The sequence below is a fragment of the Bombus vosnesenskii genome, unplaced genomic scaffold (assembly GCF_011952255.1).
Source record: "Bombus vosnesenskii isolate JDL3184/JDL3185 unplaced genomic scaffold, Bvos_JDL3184-5_v1.1 scf7180000016279, whole genome shotgun sequence".
NCBI lineage: Eukaryota > Metazoa > Arthropoda > Insecta > Hymenoptera > Apidae > Bombus > Bombus vosnesenskii.
In genome coordinates, this window is record NW_022884348.1 from 583878 (window position 1) to 604016 (window position 20139).

General features: G+C 39.3%; 1 protein-coding gene across 2 annotated transcripts in view; it reads left to right on the plus strand.

Moving 5' to 3' along the window:
- Positions 1 to 1967, plus strand: part of LOC117242863 (inhibitory POU protein) — a 54222-nt gene extending 52255 nt beyond the window's left edge. The window contains exon 4 of one of the 2 annotated variants that reach the window (XM_033509860.1): positions 632 to 1967. In XM_033509860.1, coding sequence (XP_033365751.1) covers positions 632 to 1396 — 765 coding nt within the window. In that variant the 3' untranslated portion in view covers positions 1397 to 1967. The remainder of the gene's footprint in view (positions 1 to 631) is intronic. The other variant, XM_033509861.1, reaches the window with a different exon arrangement.
- The last annotated feature ends 18172 nt before the right edge of the window (positions 1968 to 20139 follow it).

The window sequence follows — 20139 nt, forward strand, 5'->3', positions numbered from 1 at the left end:
CCGCTCAAAGATCTTGATTTTTAAACAGCTGTGGTCGTGCCGCCCTCTCGCGCTCGAAATATTTTACGAGCCGAGTTCGATTCATTTTTCACAACTGCTGGTTTAAGTTACGTTGTTACGATTATTGATTTTGCGTGATTACGAAATTTGTACGCCTATAAAAGAAAGCTTGGAATATTTTATCGCGCGGCTGCTAGTAATTAGAACACGATTCTTTCATCCTTGAACGTTCCACTTTTGTTAACGAACGTTGTAAAATAATGTAAATACGTACAAGATACTCCTTTAGTTTTATACAGGTATAACGAGATTTTATACCGAACGTTGGACAAATTGTTAGTTCGTATCACGGTGTATTTGTTGCAAATATTTCGCAGTAATATCCGACCGTTACCGTTAACCGATACGTTTTCCAACTATTCGCTTGATTTCTTGTTTCTGTTGCACAACGGTAAAGCATATCACAGTGGAATTATACATACTTAAAATTCTCATTATTCGATGTTCGGTGTACCACGGGTCGATCTCGTTTTGCAAAATATCCGATCAGAAAGCAAGAAGCGTACGTGACGTATTAACTTAACCTACGCCACGCTTTACGAGTAAAAAATACGCAAATTATATTTTACAGATGAGCCATCCGGGAATGGAGAGTCTGGACATGCTGGATCCGGCAAACTCGATGACCACATTGACGCCAATGTCAGAGAATACCGGCGGTGGACCAGGTCATCATGCTGGAATTCACGGTCCCTCGGTTTACGGGGGGATGAACGGAATGATGGGCCATCATCATCATCACGGAAATTTGGGCGGCGGCGGAGGTAGCGTACCACATCCGGCTCATCATCACCCAGCGATGGCGGCGGCAGCAGCAGCAGCCGCGGCCGCGGGTCTTCATCCAGATGCAGACACGGATCCACGAGAGTTGGAAGCATTCGCGGAAAGGTTCAAACAGAGACGCATCAAGCTGGGCGTGACGCAAGCCGATGTCGGGAAAGCTTTGGCAAATTTAAAGTTGCCAGGCGTTGGAGCGCTATCTCAATCCACGATATGTCGATTCGAGTCGCTCACGTTATCGCATAACAACATGATCGCGCTGAAACCGATCTTGCAAGCGTGGCTGGAGGAAGCAGAGGCCCAGGCGAAGAACAAGAGACGAGATCCCGACGCTCCGTCGGTGTTACCAGCCGGTGAGAAGAAAAGAAAGAGAACGAGTATAGCCGCGCCCGAGAAACGTTCTCTGGAGGCGTATTTCGCTGTGCAACCACGGCCGTCCGGCGAGAAGATCGCCGCGATCGCGGAGAAGCTGGATCTGAAAAAGAACGTGGTTAGAGTTTGGTTTTGCAACCAACGGCAGAAGCAGAAGCGCATGAAATTCGCGGCTCAACATTGACCCGAGGGTGGCTTGTGACAGCAAAACTGACCGTATCAGTTGCCCAGTCTCGAGCCTAAACCAGAACCCTTGACCGAGTTTCAGGGATGGCCGTAAATAGAAACGGACAATATAAGAGCACGAAAGACGCGATCGCTGTGGGAATGGGATTATGTACATACGTACGATCATAAGCAGCAGTGGGATTTAAACGTAGCACGTACTAACTGTTCTACGTGGTTGCCGATGGTGGAGTCATTGGAATTGGAAGTGATGCGCGTACGACTTCTCGGTTTCAAGTGGATCGCAAACGTATTAGCTCGATGCTGCGGCCAAATAAGAGTAAGCGATAGTCAGACTGTCACAGGCTTTATGCGAAATATTTTACGGTCATTGCGCGCGCGCGTGTGACGTTCTCGACGCGTCTCCAGTCTCCCGGCGAATTTTCCACCGGAACCGACGATGCTTGACGAATCGATTCACGAGCCTCTTCCCTCTTCGCTTTGCCATTTTAACTTACTCGTAACTTTACGCTACCGTTCCAATTACGACGAATAACAGATTCGCAAACCGTCGTTCGAATGTTTACTGGTTCACAATTTTCCTGTTGTCGATACGCAGAACAAAATCGATCGTTGGAATTAATGACAATTAATTCGTCGCTAAACAGATCTTTCGATTCCAGCGTTAAGTTAAGAAACATACTTTTCTCTTCTGTATAAAGATTCAAGTATATTCGAGTCGATATCGTTTGTCGTAGCTTCAAGTTCTGCCGTTCGAAGCGCGAAGATTAAAATCACCATCTTTTCCACTCCTTTCGATTCTAAAGCAAAAATTGGAACCGCGTGATTCCAAAATAAAGAAAATCTCACTACGTACGCGGTTCCAGTCGATTTTTGGTTGAGAGGGTTGAACGCCAGATCCGCGAACGTAATCGATGAAAATTCACCAACTTGATAAAAGTATCTAATAAGGATCGCTGACGTTACATGCTATATACTGAAAATGTGCTACATGTTGCATAAGAATATCGTATAAAACGACATAAAAGAACCCTTACGGAATCTCTAGATCAAATCATCTGTAAAGTGAGATAGAATTTGCGAAGCATATCAGCTACGATCGCGATAAAACAGTTTACGAGCGTACCCCACCTTTAGACCAACTTCCGTAGACTGGAAATCAGGTTCGAAGGTTACCGAATTTAGCGTATATCTAAATATCATATTTTCCAATTGTTCGTAACCTCGTAAAACGATATTTTCTAACTTGATAAAATTTTGTGCCTTCGAATTTTCTATATTTTACGTCGAAGATCTCCATCGATAAACGCGTTAAAGATCAGCGGAGACTATAAACTGTTTATCGAAATTACATATACGAAATATAATTTGATTAAGTGCTTCCAAAAATATCAAAATATATTTCTCTAAGTACCTATATGAATAAATAATCATGCAGAGACGGATTGCAAAATAATTTATACTTTACGTTCGTACACGTAACTAATTCTAATTTATAAAATTTGTAAAATATGTATTTATAAAATTAGAGAGGCCAGGAAACATTTGAATTTTGAATTCTGATTTCTGTCATAACGAGACAAAAGAAGAGGAAGAGGATTGTTCGCGAACGGGCAAGAGTCGATCACAACGAAAACCAAATAGCCGAATAATCATCGATGCGTCTTGAAAAGTACAATTCGAAACATAAAATATAAAAGTACGTATTGTTATAAAATCGACGCGCGAGTACGTCGTGCCGAACAAATAAGTGATATTAATCCTAATGAAGACACTCGCAATATGTAGTCGCAATCAGTGCAGTGTAAAAAGTGAAGAGCTAGAGAGCAAGAGAGAGAAAGAGGTATGTGTGTGTGATAATGATAAAAGTAAGAGTGAAACGTCGATACACCCGATTTTGGAACGAATTCTCTTATTCCTACGAGTCGCTGTCCGTGTACGTAACGTTGCGTTTACGTTGCTCGGAGAAATAAAAATAAATCGCTGCGTGACCGATTTCAATTTCTGTTTTACAAAAAGAAGATTTTCCGATCGAGTCGAGAAAAAATATAGTTGAAAGTTTGTAAAGAATTTTTAGCGTTTAGTTTGTGTCTACGATACTTATCGAGTCTAAATATCGCGAATATTAATATTACGCATTTGTTTGATCGATACGTAATATTTGCAACGTTATACCTTCTACAAAACATATTCGTAATCAATTTTTCGTGTCTGGTTACGATATTTAGATACTTTATCGCGATATTCGTTAATCGTATCTGTGTAGAATTTTCGTGTATTTCTATCGCAAACGATACGCGGATTCTATTGCAACGATGATTCGTTCCAGCGCGGTGTATCGATTAGTAAAATGCGCGAAAACGAGGATGGAAGAATGAACGGAGATGAAAAACCAAGACGATGCGATGAGTGAAAGGGGAAAAAGGGATTAACAGGATGTATTACGTAGTGATATTGGACAATCAGTGAAAAGACTGTATCATATCATATTGAAGCAATACCGTAGTATTAGTCGACGAATAAACTTTATTTATATTGCTCGTGATGAACCGCGCGTTTCCTGTGCATCGACGAAAGTTACTTGTAAAGGAAACAAAAAGAGAGGGCATAGAAAAGGAGAAAATGAAAAGAGATAAGGAAAAATGCCAAAAAAGCGACGTCGTTCGGTTAACTTCACCTCCAGACAAATCAATATAATATGTATTAAAATGCAATATTTTCGATGATAGAACAGCATGATTCCAAGCGTAGTTATAATAAACAACGAGACTCCGTGTGACATCGGAAGCGCGGTTGATCGCACAACGAAAACTGAGAAATCGATATCCCTCGGTTCTTGAAAAACTGCTCGCTGTATTTCACGACCGCGGCGCGGGTGCGATTATATTTTTGTTTCCTCACCGATTTCGCTGTCCCTTGCTGCGGCAACGAAACTCGCTAAAACGTGAGTTTCGAAAACAAAAAAGAAAAAAAAAAAAGAAAGGACGAAATCCTCGTACAACTGTGCACGCCAGAGCCGATCACGAGTCGATCGATCGAGAGCCGAATTAAACGGCGTCGAGGAACGATCGAGGAAAGTACGAAAACGCGGATGTCAGTGTACCGAGTGCGTGATCAGGCTCGAATTCCCGCGTGCACCGAGCAATACCGCGAGGATGTTCGGCGATAACAGCGATATGTCATTGTAATAGTTAAAATATAAGCGGAAGGATAGTAGTAATTTTTAAATTGTACATACGTAAGAGGATAGGTATTTTCTAGAAGAATAATAGTCTATTGCCGTTCTACTAGGTAATGGAGAAAAAAGAAGATTTTAGTGCAATATAGAGTTTAACGACACTAATTATCATTACGATTATTATATTCGTTATTGCTCGTTATTTTGTCTCTCTCTCTCTCTCTCTCTCTTTCTGTCTCTCTTTGTCTCTGTCTCTGTCCCTCTCTTTCACTCACTCACTTGCTCTCTCTCTCTCTCCCTCTTTCTCTCTCTCACTCGCTCATTCACTCATTCTCTCTCTCTCTCTCTCTCTCTTTCCCTCTGACTCGATTTGGCCAACATTGTCACGCCTGTCGTACATTTCACAGATACACACGTTCAGACGCATCGTTCCATTTACATATACTCGGAAGATACTATACGTTCCAGCAGTCGAACTTTACTTTCGCGCGTATTCCGAATAACGGTCTAACGACGTGTCGCGTCGCGTGTCGTCGACGACAGAAAGCGTGGTGTATTCGGGCAAACAGCTTTGAAAAAGGGACCGGTTTATCACTGGGAAACTATTCCAATTCCACGTGTATCGTTTCGAATCAGGCGGACAATCGCAGAGTCTGTCGTAGGTAGTTTCATTCGCGTCTATCGACCTGTCTGTTTCCTTCGAAAATTACAGTGTTTCCCTGTGCACAATTCCCAGTGTACAATTACTGTGATGCTTCGGAGTATGTCGATATCGTTTTATTTAGTTCGAGGCCGGATAAGTACGTAAAGGCTGACGAGGTAACCGAATTAAGCGTTCGGGGCGCGACGCGTCAACGTTTTCTTGATCTCTCTGTCGTTCCAAGGAACGCGCGATGTGATACCGATAAATCTGTAAGTATATATTATATATATTATTTATTTATTTATTGTCGCATCGACTAATAGTCATTAAATTTCTAAGTATTTCAAAGACTTTTTTACACACGGTTATCGCCGATATGTAAACATGCAACAGCAGATAGATACTCGTCGGACACTTACAAAGCTTGTAAATTCGTAAGGTTGGATGGTATGCTCGTTTATTTTCTTATTATTACGTTCATTCATGCGGTTATGTATATGATATAACTCGTGTATTTTAAATTCATTGGAAAATTGGGAGAGGAGATAAGAAGGCGAGTCGTAAAAACAGGACGTTAAATAACGACAATTTCCAATTATTAGCGCTTGTCGGCACGAGGAGACTCAGGGCCGTATACCGTACACGGCATTCCAGTCGAGAATTAGAGAATCCAGGTACTTTGTACGGCTCCGAATGAAACTTTCGTCATTTATCTTCCGATTTTTCTCTTAATTCAGCAACGAATCAATTTTCTATTCCAACGTTCGAATTACGTATTTACTTAGCAAGGAACGAAACGTTCAATTCGCTGCGACATTTAATTTCGTAATTTTTGATTTCGTTCGAAAAAGTTTCAACGTCGCTTCGATAGAATACAATGGAGGGAAACGAACCAACATTTGACGCTAGCGATGATAATTCGTAGCGTAAAGAACACGCGATCGTGTATACCATTCTCTCGAGTGCTAGATTCTTTTCCTTTAAGTACTTTTTCAGAAAATTCTTATCGTTAGTCGATCCGGCGAACGAACGACTGAAAAGGGCACGGTCCAACCTACTTGTGCAACGAGTAACGATCATCATCCAGAAGTCTTTCTACTTTCACTCCCCTCTGTCTCAGATTAACGATTAAACACGACACGATTCAAACAGCTCGCTCGATAATTTCTCTTGCGCCGACGTACCAGATCGTTCGCACAGAGACGAGAATCTTTTACAAGACGACGCGTTCTGTAGACATTAAAGACAGGGTAACAAGTCATATCGCAATATGCTTTTAAACAGTTATTATTATACATACTAACGCTATGTACATCTAGGAGCCTTGCTGTTTGGCGCGAGTAGGTATACATATGTGCCGTGAACATTTTTCCCCGTGAGATTCTCAACGATCTTTAAGAAAATAAACGAAAAAATAAAAGGAGGAAAATCGCGTACCTACTTAAAACGAAAGAAGGAGAAGTTTTAGTCCGCGGTATTTTCCATACGTGTATATATTTAAAATCGTCGAACAAAGAACGAAAGCAATCTCCGAATCTTACGAATCGATAAGAAATTTACGTTTTATGTTATTCACGAAGGAAATGATGACGTCGCAAAGATGACGTTGGTTGATATAAAATAGAAGTTCGTCATTAGCCGGGTTTGGTGGCACTGTAAACTCTAAACTCTAAACTCTAAACTATAAACTGTAAACAGTAAACGATTTACTTCGCTGTCATCATCCTCTGATATCATCCTTTCGAATATACGATTTACAAACCTAAGAAACTCGAAACCTCCTTTTCGTCTAAGTACTCTGCGTGCCAAGTTGTACTTCGAAGTAACGTTTACAAAGTCCTAAATAAAAAGCTACGTTATACTGAGATGCATGTACAATCCGGTATGTTCTCCGATTTAACGGTATAAGGAGCAAGGAAACGTTCTCCAACTTTTTACTCGTCGATAAATCGTGCGAACCTCGTGTACATATGTCTGTGTACATTTACAATAATTACAAACGTAATCGTATCGCGCGCGTGGGATGATTTATCGAAGATTGTCGGATTGGCTATATTTCTTTGAGGCAATTTGAATGTATATATATGTAAAAGTTGGCGATAAACGTTTAAAAGTTAGAAGAAAGAGGGTTCTATTCGAGCGAGATTAAAGATGTTACTATTATCTTAAATTCTTAGAATCTCTATACGATGGAATCACAAGCTATGCTTGTCTCCGTCGTTCAAGTTGCAGATAAATTTTGTTATTTCGGATAAAACGATCAAAAGTTGCCCTGTTACAAGAACGATAGTTAAGTAAAATTTTAAATTACCGATTTTTCAGACTATTTCAATGTAGCAGTTTTGTTTTCTTCCTTGGTTCCATTGTAAAATTTGTCTAAGCGTTAAGTAAAAATTGTTATATTTACGATATAGGCCAATGTTGAATAAAAATTACGGAACAAAGTAAAGTTTGCCTTGACTGAAAAATGAATAACGGTATTTAAAGTGACTTTTATCGAAAAAGTTTACACAATTTGCGTGAATCATCCAATGCTGACATTACGTATACTCGATTTGCATTTTCAAAAGGCTAAGAGTGCAAGGCAATGAGAAGAGAACCGTCAAAGTGGTCGCGTATACCTACGTGCGTAAAAGATCGAAGATTCTTGTGTATATAATATATATATATATATATTACATATACGTGCGTTGTTTCTTTATTTTTAAAATAGTCGACTGCAACAACGACTATCGTTTCGAGTGCTTAATCGAGAACTACGTATGTATAACCAAAAAAGTATTACGTTGGCACGTATACAGCTATAAAAGAAAGGTTTGTATAAAATATAAAGGATTACCAGAATTAATTAGTATAAATAATTACTATCGACAATTAGATTGAATGTTCATACTAAATCTAAAGAAGCCAAAATGAATTGTTAAACTTTCAATCTTACTCATAGGTGTATGCGTGATCAGTGATTCGTTTATTCTACTTTTTTTTGTTTCCGCGTTAACAGATTTATTTTGACGGTGAATGAAATAACTATGGAAATGCGACTTCGATTCGACTAAAACGCTCTATCTGTCTGTCTTGAAATGAAAAAATAGCTACTCTTTGAAAAATTTATTACTCTGTAGAAATATAAAGGAACTTTTTCGTGTTTCCCGCGTTTCCACACTAAAAATTTATTTCCGAAATAAATCCTTCGTATTGTTTTTTCGAACGATATCGTATAACTAAAAGACGACAAGGCATTGTTTCATACCACGTAATAAAACATCCCACCTTACGTAGCATATCGAAGAAAACTCACATCTACCTGCGTACGTTGTATAGACGGATCACGAATTATACACACAGTTCAGATTTCTGTTTTATCTTTACACGTACATGGAAAACAGAGAAAAAGTTTCGTTAACGGGATCATTTTTACGAATTCATTGTACAGAGATACAGCAGAATTTGGTCTGAAGCGATATAATTCTGTAAGATATAACAAAGTCTAGCAAGAATGTACCGTAAAAGTATCCGAACACCATTTATGAGTAAGAACATGATCGATGAACGATATAATAATATAATAAAGACATATCATAAAAGTATTAGTTTAATTACCTGATATTGTAGAATTTCTATGTAAATATGTTGCGTGCAACTTGGAACAACGTTCTAAGTTTTAAGGCGATGCGATGCAAAGTTGACGAATTATTTGAGACGACTAGTAAAACGACCGGTTAGTTTTTCGTATCGTTCGTTTAATTTGTGTAAAGCTTTCCATTAGGTACGTATTCGTTGTAGACACGTTTATGAATTTGTATATAATCGAGAACGTAAATGTCCTTTGTAAATTGTTATGTAATAATTGATCCACTAGTTAAATTCTATTCGCTTTCGAGTATCTATACTCTATACCTACTGTATGTCGATTTAATTGGTAGCGCATTCTGTCGTAAGGAAGAATCGTTCGTGTCGTTTTATGGCACAGAGAATCTTTGTAAACCTCTGTCGATTCACAGTGTACGATAGCTTCTACAGAATTTTTCATTTAGGATGCGACGAACGATGGAAATTATTCACACCTTTGAAACAAATAAAGCGAGTCAGCGAAACGAATTGTAGATTACGCGTAAAGACGAAGCTTCGTGAGGTAAAACCATTTCTTTGAACGATTAAACTACAACGAAGAACAATGTTCTTTGAAATACACCAAATTGCGCGCAATGTACAACAAAAGAAAGGAAAACGATTTTCCTCCATACTGTACATATCATGTGCCATAACTCTCATTTACTATACTTTGTGTCCAACTTTGTTCCAAGTACCTACTTAATTATAAATATTATAGTATAATAAAATAAACCTTGATGTTATTGATAAATTTGTATCTTTTTACCCTTCTTGATTTCTCCCTATTCGAACGACTAAATCCACTGAACGCGATCCGAATTATCATAATATTATCCGTTTAAACGGTCATTTTTATCGAACGATCGACTATACCAAATACTAAATACAAACTTAAAATCGCGTCGACTCAAATTGAAAAATTGTTCGATCTGCTACCAAATGTCTAACATCGAGGATTCTTGCGATGCCTATCGATATGAGACAGAAATTGCAAACGATAGAGTACGAGACATACAGGTTTCCAATTAATTTACGAATAACGACAATTTCTACGCGAGTAAACGTAATATTCGAGGTTCGCGTTCAGCGAGTGCAAAGAACGAGCGTACACCTATCGACATGAAGCTACACTTGATCAAATTATGGTTTACTAATTAATATTTTTCTAAAATAGCTAACGTAATCGAAAAGAAACGAACGGGAAGAGAAAAATCGACGGGACAAATTTATCTCAAAATTTCAACAGCGGATAGGTAATTTTTAATTAATCTTATCGTAAACAGCCAAATTAAACGCCTTAATTGATAATAAGCGCTTGGTAAGATTTCTTTTCGATCGTTGATTGTTGCCGTCATTTTCCTACGCATCCGGTGCGAGCTTTTTTTACAGGATCTGTGCACCTTCGTGTATCAAGAGTACACGTATCTATTAGTCCAAAGTTTTCGTCTCGCTGCCTTAAACATACTATTGTGCTTTTTGTTTACACGAATAAACAACAGTTTGGAGCGTGATAATAGAATCTCGTAGCGTGTTTCCGTGGAAGGAATATAGACGCAGACGTGTGGCGTCGCGTGTCGTGTCACTATCAAGTATTGTGTGGAATTATAAATGTATAACACGAACACGAATAGACCGTTAAAAAGATTATTTATCCAAATCGGGAAATCGCACTTCAAAACATATATAGCGTAGCTTTTCATAAAATGGCTAATGGGTAGTATTCTGGCGATGTACGATACGTATCGATGCTTTTCGTGACTTTCTCCTAAACCAAAACATAGACTCTATTAACGACCCCTTATTAATTAGGTTAATGCAATCCTCTTGATTTTTCACAAATAGGTCGTACAAAATTATTTTTACGATTTGTAGCTATCTCTCTTTTCCGTATTTTTTTTCCCATAGTTATCTGATTATAGAGATAGGTAGGCAATATACCGGCATACATTAATTTCCTTAAATTTTTATGAACATTTTATCGCATTCCGATCTTAAGTACGAACAGAATAAGATTGCTTCAATCTCGATTTCAGAATATTGGCTCGGTCGCGCGATAAAACGATTGAAGAAACTGGACTTTTTAAATTCAATGCTTACTTTCAATCATAACGGTGTAACACTGATATCCAGAATGTGCAACATTTCCCCGCGATAATTCAGACTTGTTTATTTAACAAGAATATATTTTCGGTAATATTATTTTCGAAGCAGGACGCAATTAACGTCGCATGAAACAAACAATTAACTTGCAAATCGTGAAATTCATTTATAGAATTTTACTCGCTTTGATACCGAACTCGTTATGCAAGTTAACTCACCAGTTATATCAACTGATATAATTTATAACTTACAACTCATAGCTTATAAGATTGCACGAATAACATTAGCTGGATCAGGGCTAAAATCAATAATTTCCGAGGAAATCAAAGTCCAAGTTTTCCATACATTATACGAGTTAATATATTTATTATATCATGAATAACAAATAGAGGCAAACTTTTCTATCGCGACAGCATTTTGCCTTCTACTTAAAAATCTCGCGTTAAGCAAATTTTCAAGAGTTTCTTCGCAACGAAAACGAAAGAGCCAAGTATCGTGAACAAAGTTGAAGCATCGAGCTGTAACAAATAAGCGATCCTTAGGTGCACTTGCATTGCACGCAACAACCTGTCGTACATATGTGCGGTAGGTACAGTGTCGGAAGAGAACTTGAGAAGGAAAAAGCCGCGAGGGAAACGAGTTTATAGTATCTGCTGATTAATTGGTACAGCGTGTAAACACCGTTCGGTACCTAAGGCTTGTTTGCTTGTGTAAACACCGCGTATAAGGATGGAGGAGTATATGGGGTCGTTCAATACGGGAACAAGCCTACGCTGACACGACACACTCCTGCACTCGCGATTCACGATCAGGCTTGAACATGTGGCAGACGTGCCTAACCCATGTAGCCTTTGTGTTACAAATCATGTTTATATTATCGCTACACTTGTGCGGTTCTAACCGGTGCACTATGCGCGCACTCGTTCTCGGTGACCCAATAGCCTGGGGAAAACAGCCAATTTGCCTTCCGGCTTCATTTGATTAGTTTAATTTTTCGATCCGTTCGTTCCAGATCAACGGCCATTCGGAAGTACGTACCTATTGACTTTCTACCAATTTTTCTGTATCTCGATTTAAAAAGATTATCGTGTTCGAATATCGAGACGATTCTGATGGATTTTTCCTGTTTGTGCCGTGAGTGGCTTAATTTAGCGGAATTTAGTTTAGCAGAAAAAATTTATGCGGCCGATCGGTTGTTTAATACGTCGGTACTCGTCGATATCCGGTGCTAGAAGGATGTTGCGATTATACAGGGTAGTTGGTAACTGATGGTACAAGCGGAAAGGGGGTGATTTTACGCGAAAAAAGAAGTCGAAAATATAGAATAACAATTTTTTTTTAATTTTTTTTTAATTTTTCCATCGAGACAACGATCTATAATGAGATCCGTTATAACGTATTGCAGGCGTACCGAGCGAACATTCAAAGTCGATTTTCTCGAAAACAAAGCCTCGAACGAAAAATTTTTATTCTATATTTTCGACTTCTTTTTTCGCGTAGAATCACCCCCTTTCCGCTTGTACCACCAGTTACCAACCACCCTGTATTATAATTCATAATTCGTTCTTCATATTTCAACAGATTCGAAAGGGTTTTCGAGTAATGTCTGTAGTGATCGGAATAAGTTTGATTAGGTTCTTACTAATTGTTATTTATACGTACGTGTCTATGTCGATTTGGGATGACACAGAATGCAAATTTTCAGGTACTGACGATTGAAGCGTCGAATAGCGCATTTCGCGTGATCCATCGACAAAGAGATTTGATTATCGACAATCGTGAGATGTAATCGTAAAAATGAGAAAAATTACATTGATACATTGATCGACGTAACATTGATATCGACGTGACCCGTGATTCTTGTAATAATATTTTAGGGAATGACGCGTCGAATACGCATTGGATGTAATATAGCTAAATGATTTCGGATAGCAATAACGATAGTGCTCGTTTATAAAATAACAAATTCCACGAGATAACGAAAAAGAAAACGAAAAAGCACAACTTCCGCGAACAGAAGAGAGAACTTGGCGTTTGAAAATTTTCCGTTTCCCAATGCCTTTCCAACCATTTTCTGATCTCGTAAAACAACCTCGTGACATCGCACGCGGAAGAACGAGAGAGAGAAGAAAAGAAGCGAGCGAAGCAAGAAGAATAAACTCGGTAGTTGTAAGTTGGAAGTTTCCAAGAATACCAGCCGTTACACCGCGATATCATCATAGGAGTTATTGCGATACAATGACCATCTCATGAATGATGCACCGGTCGTGGAATTATCAAAGTTATGTGACATTGTTCGACCGCGTGGCTCGCCATTGCCATACGAAGAGCTTTGTGACACGCAAAATTGACCAAGGGGACAGCACTGAAAGAACGATGCGACCGGAAGAATGGACAACGCAAAGCGGAAATAAGAAAAATCGGACGCAAGGACGGGAGAGAAAAGGCTCGAAAGAGCAGGGGGAACCGAGTAAAAATGGAATAGAGGAAAAAGAAAGGAACGAAAGGAGGGAAATAAAGAGAGAAAGGAGAAAAAAAAAAGCGGGAGGAAGAAGAGGCAAATATTCAAGATGTCGTGACAGTGAGAGGTTGTATACGGTATAGTACGAGGCCGGTGCAGCAGATATAACGGGCACGACGCGACGCAGGAGTTGCCGACGCGAGACTGCGAGACCCGAGCTATGTTGGTGAATTATACATGATACAGAACACAATCACCCCTCTCGACCCTCCTAACTCGCCCGAAAACCGCTCCTCAGCTTCCAACTGGCCGTATGGATGCCGATACTCGACTATCTCTTTGCGTCTTCCGACAGCTCGACCTGTCGACCAGCTACTTTTTTCCGAGTTCTCGATCTCTTCTAACTTGTAGGATTCCTCGACGAAATTGAAGAACCGTGTCAGACACCGTAAAGTACGTATATACTTTCGCTAATTTGCAGAAATATTCGAGAATGTACGAATTATTGTACTTATATACGCTGTTTCCTAATGCGTAGTTTGTCGTACGTTGTACGAACAGAATTTGCTCAATTTTTTATGTTACGAAATTCTTGCCTGAAGCGATGATATCGGTGATCACCGGTGGTAATTCGAGTGAAATTCTTCTATACACGTAATCTACTATAAAGAGTTCGAGAAGATGACGGTTTTCATAGTAATCTAATTTGATGGGAATTTTTTAATACTTATTTTGTCACTCCTCCGTAGCTTTTATTTACAATTAGCTTCTGTTAAGTAGCCGTTTGCACGATACGCAAAGAGAAATGAAAAAAGTAAATTTGAAACCGCGTTATACTCTTGAGAAATTTCAGCGAATTTTATGAGAATAGCTTTATTTGAAGCAATTTAAAATGGCATTCAGTGACTGCATCAAATTTTTAATAAAGGACGAACGCGAATCAAATAAAAATTAAAATAGGAATTGGAAAAGATATCTAGTTCCATACCGATCTGATAAATCGACTTTCTAAATTAAATGTTTAATGAGATGTAAGAGTCGTTCAAAAATAAGTAAATACCATCGACATTGTTAAACCGATAGAAAAAACTTGTTAACTTTGGTAGTTAAGCAAACTATCAAATAGCAAAAATACCATATTAAAATATATTAGAAGAAGATAAGTATAATTGCCCTTATAGATTATTTAAGGATTTTATATTCGTCCAAGTAATAGATAAGAACCTCTCACATTTTATCGTAATACGAATAAAATATAACGATCTGATATTAAAATGATATGAAAGAAGAAACACGTTTATTAGGGTGAAAACAATGCAACCATGCGTGTGTATATATATATATACATATATACATATTTACGAACGATCGTAGAATTATGTAGTCACGTAATCAAATCAAGTTACATTCGCGTTATTCCCACTGATACGCAGGTAAAAGGTAAATCGGATTAAGCGGAAGAAGAACGAAACTCGGTTCGTTCGAGAGCAAATTAAACACAACTGCTTGCAGCAGCGACTGTTACTGTTAATCCTTGATCTCATATTTAAGTGGGAAAGAGTTGGCGCGACGTGCACGACGCTCTTTCGTATTTTTACGAGAGCGCTAATGGTGTCGAAAGACCCTCTTCTGCCTTGACGAGAATCTACCCTCGCTTGCTTGCCCGTCTTAATTGAAAAAATATGAACTTTTTTGTCGTCGCCGGAGAGTACTTTGTTCCCCCTTAATACCGCCGCTGTCTTCGTTGCCGCGTTATTATAAAACATTGTAGTTTTGCGTACGGAAGATTAAACTCGGTCCTTTCCGCGCTGTAAGGAGAAATTGATTTAAGTCTTCCTTAAAAGAAACAAAATTTTACTAACAGCCATTTACACCACGCACTCGAGATAAATAATTAACGATTAAATTCTTATTAACGGGTACAGATGACGGATATTGATATTGTTAAAAAATTAATCCCTATCTTTCTTTATCGTTAATCGACTGTTTCATTCGATTATTCGACGATTGTACGATTATTAATAACTGCGTAGATAATTGAATAACATACTACGATAGTTCTGTGATACGATAGACATTTTTATTAGGCGGTTAGATCACTGTACGGTCGAATCACACGAGCGTTCTACTTCGAAATTCTTGCTTAGAATTTTGCGCTTTTCCCTTTAGTTGATTTAGAGTTCGTTTAAGTCGATTTTTATATAAAGAAATTAGCGTAATCGTAATACACGATCGTACGTAGTAGAAGAATTCTGTAGATTTTTAATCGTTTCCATAGAAGAAGCCTCGTGACATCGTTTAATGTTCTCGTTTTAAAGTGAAATCAGTCACGAAATGTATAAAATTAACATAAAGGGATAAAGTCGATGATCGAGTATCTTTCTTTTATTATTCTATTCTATGGTGATGGGGAACCACTATCCGGAAACGTTACGGCGCGGCGTTAATCTTAAAATCCCAATTGCCGCGTCATTTAAAACACAATGCGGTAACAAAAACAAAAGCTGGTCTCCGCTAATCAAAGTGTTTGCCTTCGTTTAATCCTAGCTTAGCGGAGACTTAAATATTCCTTGTAAACTCCCGCCCAACGTCGGGGATTACTAAATGGGAGCAACGGAGGGTCTTGTCTTCGACTTAGCTAGAAAGTGGCAAGCTTGACTGTAATAGGATAAGACCGCCGAGGAGTTTTCTTCGTCGGGAGACGTGCATCGTGTGTATCGTATCGGTGATGAAAGCATTTTCGACTATCTGCCACGACAGTCACGACACACACGGGTATTTTTAAGATTCTTACGATATTTTTCTCTACGTGTTTAAAACGTCTCTAAATTTTTCATATTTCAAAAATGCGTGACTATGTTGGAAAAGGTTCTCGTACCCGTACGTAGTACGCGTGTCTGGAACGCGTGTATGGAAACAAATCTGTGTTCTATAATTGTATTCATAGAAATCTGAATATACATAAATATTTATAAAAAGATTCAAGAGATATCGTTTGCTATTGTATAGATGCTATTTATTACGAGAAGCGAACGATAAATTTGAGATTACCTTTTTCACTGACAAATCTTTCGAACATTAGGAGACAAAAATTAAAAATAAAAATCGATGTCCTAAGACGCTTATCACTTGGCGTTTTATCTCTGTATACTATACACTTAACGCGTGATGAGTAAAACTGTGTCATGTCGCGTTTGAAGCGAAACTCTATAACATCGTGTAAATGCGTGTCAAAATTCAGTCATACAGAAGTTAATTTCGCGGAAGTACGAGGGTTTCGCGTTTAATTGTTGCACGAACAATTATAACGAAGACAGGTCGACGAATAGAAAATGCCGTGACTGATGCATAGAAAGAAACGTAAGTTCACAGTGACGGGTAGGTATTTGACACGCGAGACTGAGGAATCGCCTTATAATTAGTCACGATATGGAACATGAAAGTCCACGCATAAAGAATACACAGAAACGGAACGCATAAAGTTGAGCGATAGGTTGCAGTTCAACCTAGTAAGAAGAACGACTTAATAAAATAACACAGTATGTACGTACGTACATATACGCACAAACATACATATACGAAAAACAAGTATCTTCACTTGCATACATTTTTATGCATGTAGATATAAAGATGCTGCAATTTCGCGTCAAATGAGGAATATACATAAATTCTTGAAGAGATACGAAAGATGTATATTATTCATAGCACTGGCATAATAGAAAATATAATAAATATGAAACATTTTGCAAGCGAAAAGTACGTATGTTTGATATACTCGGACCTAATTGCGCAATTAGAATGTAAACGCTATGATACATACCATGGTGTATATCTTTTATACAGGGTGGTTAGTAACTGGTGGTACAAGCGGAAAGGGGGTGATTCTACGCGAAAAAAAAGTCGAAAATATAGAATAAAAATTTTTCGTTCGAGGCTTTGTTTTCGAGAAAATCGACTTTGAATTTTCGCTCGGTACGCGTGCACTTTATCGCGTCTCGTTATAACGGATCTCACTGTAGATTTTTTTAAAAATTTAAAAAAAGAGAAATTTTTATCCTATATTTTCGACTTCTTTTTTCGCGTGGAATCACCCCCTTTCCGCTTGTACCACCAGTTACCAACTACCCTGTATATAGCCGCTATAAATGTCTAAACGTTCGCATTCCGATCGTTGCAATCCAGCAAAGTATAAGCAGTACGGCGCAATAAAATTCCAAAATTTTCTTCTTTAAAGCAAAGAGAGTTGGAACGGTAATCTCCGTGTAGCCAGCAGAAACACAATTCGACCCCTCGTTTCCTAAATCGGAGAGCATCTTATCGTTAGACGAGTTTGCGATTCTCAAATCAATTACGGGCTTGATCCCGTATCCGGTGCAGGTCGCGTTCGTCGGCTGTACACTCGCGGCTCGGTCGTGTAGGAAGCGGTATTGTTGTACCATAGACTGGTATAGACAGTGAAACGATATACATACATAGATGTAGGAACCCCACCTATCGTGTAGCCCGGCTCGTTCCCCGACTACACACGTTAAGAGAACGGGAGAAGTGTGTATGTTTTGAGAGCGGTATTATATCGAGCATAAAGAGCGGCCTCGTCCCAAGGGAATGCAGCCTGTGCGTGCTTGCATGCTCTATTCGCGACCCCCCAACTTGGGACAAACCCCCTTCTTGACGACCCTCTCCGTTCTACCTCATCCTCGACCCCTTCCAACTCTCCTCGCCCTGCTACAAGCTACAAGCTACAAGCTACAAGCTACGAGCGTCCCCCTTTCGTTCTCTCCGTATGCCACCACATCGCGCTCGCTCTCTCGCTCCTCGTCTTCGCTCGTTCCGTGTTTCTTCTACTATCTACTACTACCGGTGGCACTCTGTGTACCCTCGAAATGGAACCGAACAGGTTGATAATCTCCGTATAATACAAAAACTCGTACGGTCACCCTCTATGTTGATGCAGTCTCGCCCCCTTGTATTCTTCTGCTAACCACTTCAAATCAGCCGGCTATAGAGACGCGCCTCCGTCCCTGTCATCTTATTAACACGCTCGTTCTCGCGCTCTTTCTCTCGTTCAACCAAGGGCAAAAGTTGCGTCTCGATGGCGCTTCTGTTAAGAAGATGCGAAGCGCGCTGGTGCAAGATACAAGCGCTGTTGGCTCAGCTACTTGGAAATTTACTTATTTGCTCTGGGAATACGCGCGTTCGAAGCTTGAATTTGACGAATAATATACCAAATGCCCTTAAATGTAACGCTTTGGAAGTAACGCGTAACCGTATTCGTAGGTACGTACATTCGATGAAGATTAACGCTTGTAATTGTTACGATGTTGAAACACCTGCCGCCGTCGTTCCATACGAAGCGCTATGACGATCGATTTATCCAGAGAAATCAAATTTTTTACGTATCTAATTTGCGTGGTAGTTTCGTGGTAAAAGTACCGAAAGAAACGACCTGATCGATTAAATTTATTAAGGTATCGAAGTGTGTCACATTCTATGAACCCCAATTTTAAACTTGTCCTCCTTCCACCCGAAGCACGAATAGGACGGACTACACGGTATCGCGTGTCTTCGACTGCAATTCGGTTTCGCGTGATTCAAATGACGTTATTACCAGATAAATCGTCCAACTATAAAGTATACCTTCTTACGTTTCTGTCGGCGCAGAGACCGATCGCCAGTCGGTGTACGTACAATATAAAGCTCAAAGGAATGGTCAATCGAAGTGGTAGCGGTTTGCCCAGGGAATTGGCAAGGATCGGTCAGCCAATACTCTTAAAAGATTAACGCGTTTCGTTTCTAGGTAGTGACATGACATTAAAAGAAGGAAACTATGTTGGCTGCCGACGTAGTTGGCTACTCGACCAGCCAGTAGAAACTGATGTTGCTCTCTGATTCGTTGCTGTGTTTCGTTGTCCAACTAGCCAAGTCTTGACCAAACTAGTTGAATGGTCGGTTGACTGGCAGTCGTGGTCGTGACTCTTTCCACTCAATTCCAAAAGCCTCTGCACTCCGCCGTACTATGCTTTTATCCTTTATGCACTCTCGATGTCGCTCTATCGGAATCCTTAATTTTCGTTCTTCTTATTTTACTTTTATCTCTTGTTCTTCTTATCGTTCGCCCGCTTTCCCCATTTTTATTATCTTATTCGAGCTTCTGTTTCGCTTCCATCTTCGTTGATTAGCGAATGAAACCCGGATTCTTTCCCTGGGATTTTTCCCACTCTGTCTATCTTTCGCGATTCCCTTTCTCGCTCTCTTCTCATCTCCCTTATATTCCCTCTCCTGTGCTCCGTGCCAGTCAAGTTGCTTCTCTCCACCGCCTGTCGTCTGTCTACACGGTTAAGTGCCCTGCTTTGATTTCTATCGGCAAACACTGTAAATTCCTATTGACCCGTCTGCCGTCACGTAATCACGTTAAATTAGTCGAGAGTAACGAGTATCGATCATGTCGTGAATCTATGTAAGTATGTACATTCTGCCTTATTAACCGATATGACTATTGCGATAAAATTCGTAAAGCCGAGCGCCACCCTCGATAACATCACCGAAATAGTATATTTCATAACTGTATATCGAATTATCAATTACGAATTTTAACAAATTTCAAAGTGTCAATTTCTTTCATCTTCTTTATTAATTGTTCGCGCGTCGTGTTTTGTACGTTATCCCTTTCGAATTCCTTTTACGCCTCTTCAGCGTCGATTTACTAATCTTTAATCGATCGAGTAATTTCTTTAGTCCACAAGCGGT